Source organism: Rhinatrema bivittatum, chromosome 2, assembly GCF_901001135.1.
Source record: "Rhinatrema bivittatum chromosome 2, aRhiBiv1.1, whole genome shotgun sequence".
Lineage (NCBI taxonomy): Eukaryota > Metazoa > Chordata > Amphibia > Gymnophiona > Rhinatrematidae > Rhinatrema > Rhinatrema bivittatum.
The window spans coordinates 664,325,689-664,331,688 of NC_042616.1; the positions used below are offsets into that span (position 1 = coordinate 664,325,689).

Here is a 6,000-nt window from a genome sequence, read left to right on the forward strand (position 1 = left end):
CGGAGTGATAATTAACTCAGTTATTTGAACTTCGGTATAGAAAAGTTATAAATAAATAAATAAATAAATAACTATTCAAAATAGAATACATTGGAATACCTTATCCTCAAATAGAAATTACTTTTCTTAAAGTTTTCCTCTCCTTAATCTCCTTTTCTTTAAATTCCTTTCCATCACATAGAGTGATGGGATCTGAATAAAACTGGGACACCGGTTTTTATTTCCTTTTTCCAGAGTAATTCTCTTGCAAATAAATACTTAATTAATGTGAGCGGTGTCTAAACTTATTAGGAGAGTCCACCTAAAAGGGAAAACAATGGTTAATCACAGAAGTGAAATAAATAAATCAGCCTTTTAATGAAGTTTTAAAGAGAGAGAGAGAAAAAATTAAATATGTCAGATCAGTAATGTAGAAATTGCATTCAGATTGGCATAACAATTTCTCTGATGAGAATATATGTACTTTATAAGTCCCTTTCCCCAAGGGCTGATATAGTTCATTACTGTAGAACCTTTCTTCTTGAAGGAAAAGCTGTCTCAGTAGAAGACAATCCACCTTCTCCAGAGGGAGTGGCAATCTTCACCCTCCCATGGAGGGCAAGCGAATAGTCTCTGTACACAGGATCAGCAGCAGAGGGATCTGTGACTAAAACTGCCACCTGCTGTCAGGATGCCCTGCAACAAAGCAGAAGACAAACACAGCAAAGAGAACGAAAAACAGCAGTCCCTTTGACAACTGGAACACAGGAACAGTCTTTGTTTATGTAGTTACACCCCCTCCTCTTAGGGTTATCAGATCTTCACTTGAAGCATCTTCCTTCTTGGGTAACCTTCTCCGTTCATAAGGTTTTGGGCTGGATTTTTTTTTTTTTTTTTAGCAGTCACTTTGGAAGCAAACTGTTAATTGAATAGGGTTTTTGATCCTAATTTTTCAGGGAGTAGATTACCACATGCCTGAAGATATTATGGCCAAGCTGCAGGTTGGATATCCTCTGGTCCAGAGCCCATTTGTAGACAGGGTGCTCCTGTATACCATGAGGGGTCATGGAATAATTTAAAATCGCTCTGTCAGCGAACTCGGCAATCCATGCATCCTAATTCTCGTCTACAAAGTTCGTACATATACTGGAACGTAGGGATATTGCAATCCAAAGATTCCCTGGACCCTCCGGTCAATGATTTGTTGGGTCTGTGAAAATCTGTTTATATTCGGTTATTCTCTAGGACTGGTCTTGAACTGCTAAGGGTAAAGGCTGATCCAGAAGGTCCCCTTCAGTAGATACATTGGGGGGTTCCCATGGATTTAAGCCCTCCAGCACAGTCATTCTTCTTTCCACTGAGTCCTGTGTCTCACCACTTGGGATGGACTCCGCTTCACTACTGATGCCTGAGCTGGAGGGTTGGGATGGCAACTCCATGACCATCCATCAAAACTCCCGAAAGGTTTTTGGACTCCTCACCATGAGATTATATTTTGTCATCACTATGCCATACAGCTCCTCAGCTTGATCTGGAATGATCACTGTGGCCCATTCTCTCCGCTCCATCTGGTATGCATGTGACACTAGCCACTATTGGCCTATTGATGCCGAACTGATCGAAACCATATTTATCTTATTATCATTGCCCTTAGCCAACTAGGGTGGAAGTGCTGGCCTAAGGTGGCGAGGGGTTGGCAGCCAAGCAGGTTCAGACTCCGCTGACTTAGTTATCCGCCAAACTTGCCCAATCACCAATAAGATCATGGTTTCTTCCAACTCACATTGCTCCTGGGCCTCCATTTGCTCGGCTCAAGATAGAGTACCAGGATCTCCGCTAGCCCCTCCCACTGGGAGGGTCTTCAATGATGGTTTCCACCACTACGTTTGGGGTGTCTCCACTTGCAAGGGCCTGGCCCCAAACCGTCTCAGGCTTCACAGCAGGGGCCACTTCAGTTACTGCCAACACCATAGGCGAGGGAGGCTTCTCGGATGATACCAGTTTAGGCTGCAGTTTGCTACTCCTGCTGTCTGACCCCTCCAGGGAAACTGGACCCTTCTGCTGCAGCAGTGCCAGACAGTGAAATGCACTCGGCATGGATGGCCCAGACTGCTATCCCACTGTAAAGCCAGAGCCTACCAAGATATCTTGGAACAGGGGCCCTTTTGCAGCAGTACAATGCATTAAGATATGCTCTGGATGTTGAATGGCACTGCAGTCATTGCACTTGATAGCTAGAATTGCTCCAGTACTGGTGAACGACATCCTTAGGCCGGCTCGGTATTATATGGGTCTTGCTACTTATGTCAGGTCAAAGTACTGAGCTGGCCCACATATTGGGATGACCGTTTTGCTCACCCACTGTCCACCAGCAGTCTGGATTGCATAGGCTTCCTCCATTGGAGATTGGGAGGGCTGAAATTGCTGGAAATCAAAAGCTTTTGAGTTGGCTTTTTGGCCATTCTGTTCAACGAATGTAGCTGCTTTACGCACTGCTTCGCTAATGTGTTTAACTTTGAATATTCAACTTTTGAAATTACAAATCGGAATATCCATGAGTTTCTTTACTAAATAGTGCTAGTTGTTGAGGATTGAACCTTGATCGCTCGCTTGGCTATTTGGTTGACTAGGAGTCACGGCCTTTACTTGCAATCGCATGGGACCAGGTCTGGATATTAAAATTTATTGATTAGTAATAATAAATTAAAGTCCATTATCCAGAAGTGTGATTGATGGTACATTTTTTCCACCCCATATAGGTAGGTGTCCTCAATTCAGGCTTCTGGGTAGAGCCCATGGTGATTTTAACTGAGCAAACTCTACCAGCGGCTGTGCAGGAATCCTTTGGAGTATCCCCAGATTTACTGCAAAAAATCTACCTTTAGACATCTTCTGCTTGGACACCCAGCCTGTCTTGGATCCTTGGGAGGAAATCCGGATGGGATCTCCTGATTCTTGTTCTTCCTTCCTTTATTTTAATTGTTCCTTTCATCTTTGATTGTTCTTTTTCCCTGGGGACTTTTCTTGGGGAAAAGTTGGAGGGATCAGGCAAACTCTCTGCTCTGAAATCCCAGTGGCAAAGGGGAATCAAAAAACCTCCCCACTCTGCTAAAGTCCAAAAAAATACTTTAAATCTTAAACCGGATATCTTTTCTGCCTTCACTGTCTCTCGCAGCAGGATCCATCACTGGTGCTTGCCCACCTAGAGATTAGAGTGGGCCCACCGGTCTTTGGTTCTCTGGTGAGAACCCTTTTTTCCCTGAAGGGTATCAGGCTTACAAATCTATCTCTCTACAAATTATAAGGAGGACCCTCAGGCAGGAAGTGCACTGAGAGGTATCACTTCTAAAATAAACTCCTTTGGTTGAAGCTGGGAGGCCCCACCAGAGTGTGGAAAAAATGCATCTTTACTCCTTGACTGCATCCTCAAACTGAAACCCATGTACATTAGCAAGGCTGGGCTAAATAGCATTGAGGCATCCAATCCAGATCTTCCAGATGGGACAGACTAAGAGGAATGGATGGCTTCTCTCTGACAGGTCGATGCAATAAAGTGCGTCCAGCCGAGTGCATAGGTTAACACGCAACTGGACGCATGTCTTGGATGCGCTAGACTAGCACCCGATGCAATAAGGGGATTAACTTGTCCAAAATGCACGCCCAAACAATTGCTTAGTCGATAGCGTTCATCATATGTAAATTTCATGCAGATGAAGCTATTGCTATTACCCCTCATGAAGGAAATCCTCGGCACCCAATGCACACTTGTTAACGTACCAAACTTAACTTCAGCCCTGGAACCGGCGTTAAGTCATTCTGCTAGTGACAGTATCACAGGTTTCCTTGAACCTCTCTGCATTCAGGATAAGCAATGAGGAAAATGACCCAGAGGAGAAAGGGCTGAACATTACCATCCCACTACGCCTGCTGATGCATGGCAGTATCCTAGAAAAGAAACGAGAAACAGTTAAGAGTACAGGAAGAAAACAGTGCTCAGGTCACTATCTCCAGAAGGCTCCAGCCCCAAAAGGATCACTACAATCACTGGATCTACTGATGCGGTCTTCACTGCAGGATAAAACGGATGCTTGTATTGAGCGTCCATTGCATGGGTGCACAGTCATATCTCCTGGGCAGCCGATGCATTTGAGCGCTAGGGACACACACTTTTCCCCTAGTACACCCGCTTTAATGTGGCAGCTCATTTTAATATAGCATTGGGCGCCCAGGAAAGGTGGCTGTGCATGCGTTAGGAAAATGGTTTCTCAATATAAGCGCCCATTTTATCGTGTGTCTTATTGCATCGGCCCCTTAGTGTGTTCTAAGGACAGGCACAATGACATCTAGTGGCCAGACGAGAAGGGTCTTCCACAGGATGTAGAAGTGCAAGTGATAAAAGCTAAAGGACCAGCCATGCTTAGTGTAGCAAAGGCTGCAAAAACAGTTTAGCCATCTACCTCCTCTGAATCAGAGGTAGAAGAATCTCCCTTGAAAGGATATCCTGAAGCAGAAATGGGAAAGGCGTTAGCTGAAGAGTCTGTATTAGGAGGATTAGTTAGTAGTGTGTTAACCTCCACTTCAGTGATGGAAGAAAGAGAGGCAGGAGCTAATATTCGTGAAGGAGAGCAGGCTACATTGACAGTGCAGGGACAGAGGATGAGCGCATCCTCTGCCACAGTTTCCCAGGGTCCATCTGTCTCCACCGCCACTTCAGTGCTAGCATCATCCACCCCCAAGGATGCAGATAGAGGCAAGGGATCACAACGGAAGTCTGTGATCTGGAGGCATTTTCAAATGAGGAGGGATCCATGCTTTGCTCGTTGTAACTACTGCACAAAGGAGAGCAGCTGAGGCAAGGAAGTGGCCCATTTAAGCAATTCTGGGAGGAAGCATCACATGAAGAAGCAGCCTGCCCTTCGATATGCAGCTGGGGATGGTAAGAACATAAGAACATAAGAAAATGCCATACTGGGTCAGACCAAGGGTCCATCAAGCCCAGCATCCTGTTTCCAACAGTGGCCAATCCAGGCCATAAGAACCTGGCAAGTACCTGGCAAGTACCCAGGTAGTTTGCAGTACCCCTTCTGCAAGCTAGAGGGCACTATTTGAAAAGGGGATGAGTGTCCCTCAAGCTGCCTCCAGGTCTTCGGCTCCTTCTCCCAGTCAGGTGGCAGGCCAGCAGCAGCAGCAGCCGTCCCCAGCTGTACCTAGGAAGCATTAGCCCACAATGGAGGAAATGGGGAGGTGTTCAGTGGCAAGGTCACAGGGAAAGAGGCAGGGAGGCAGCATCCAACATGGTGACCAGGAGCACTGGCGAGATGATCGCTTTAGCTGATCAGCCCCTGCAGGTAGTGGAGAACTTGGGTTTCAGGCATTTGCAGCACGTGTTAGCAGCAAACTATTGTGTGCCCTCCGGGACCACTGTCAGCAGAAAGGTCATCCCCAGTTTGTACAAGCTTTGCCGTAGTTGCCTGCAGGCGCTGCTGGCAAAGGCACAGGGGAGCAGTGTGCATTTTACAAGCGACATCTGGACATCCACAAATGCTTCACACTCCTTCCTCTCTCTGATAGCACAATTGTGGGACCTGACTGAGGGAGGAGCAGGCAGCAGCTCCAGAGGGGCTGTAGCAAAAGGGCACAGGTGGGCTTTGCTGCACACTCACCTAGCAGGCAGTGCCCATACCTCTGCCAATATTTTAAGAGCCATTAGAGAAATGCTGGAAGGCTGGAAGCTGTGTCAGAGAGCCAGAAGTCTAAATGCAGGGTTTTGTTTGTCACTGACAATGGCTCTAATATGGTAAAGGCGGTATCTAAAGGGGTATATCAGGGTGTACAATACTTGCTCAAACCCTGCACCTAGCAGTGAAGGCGGTCCTTGGGCTGGGGTCCAGGGCGCCACAGAACGTCTACATGCATGGTTTACTAGAGAATTGTAGGAAAATAGCTGGGCACTTCCACTGAAGTGTGAAAGCAGGGGAGCTTCTCCGTGAAAAGCAGGAGGAATCAGAGATGCCTCACAAG

General features: G+C 46.4%; 1 protein-coding gene across 1 annotated transcript in view; it reads right to left on the reverse strand.

The window, feature by feature from the left end:
- PRDM14 (PR/SET domain 14) overlaps positions 1-2,076 on the reverse strand; it is a 37,617-nt gene extending 35,541 nt beyond the window's left edge. The window contains exon 1 of the mRNA XM_029587193.1: positions 1,830-2,076. Within this exon, the coding sequence (XP_029443053.1) occupies positions 1,830-2,076 (247 nt within the window). The remainder of the gene's footprint in view (positions 1-1,829) is intronic.
- Positions 2,077-6,000: the final 3,924 nt, after the last annotated feature.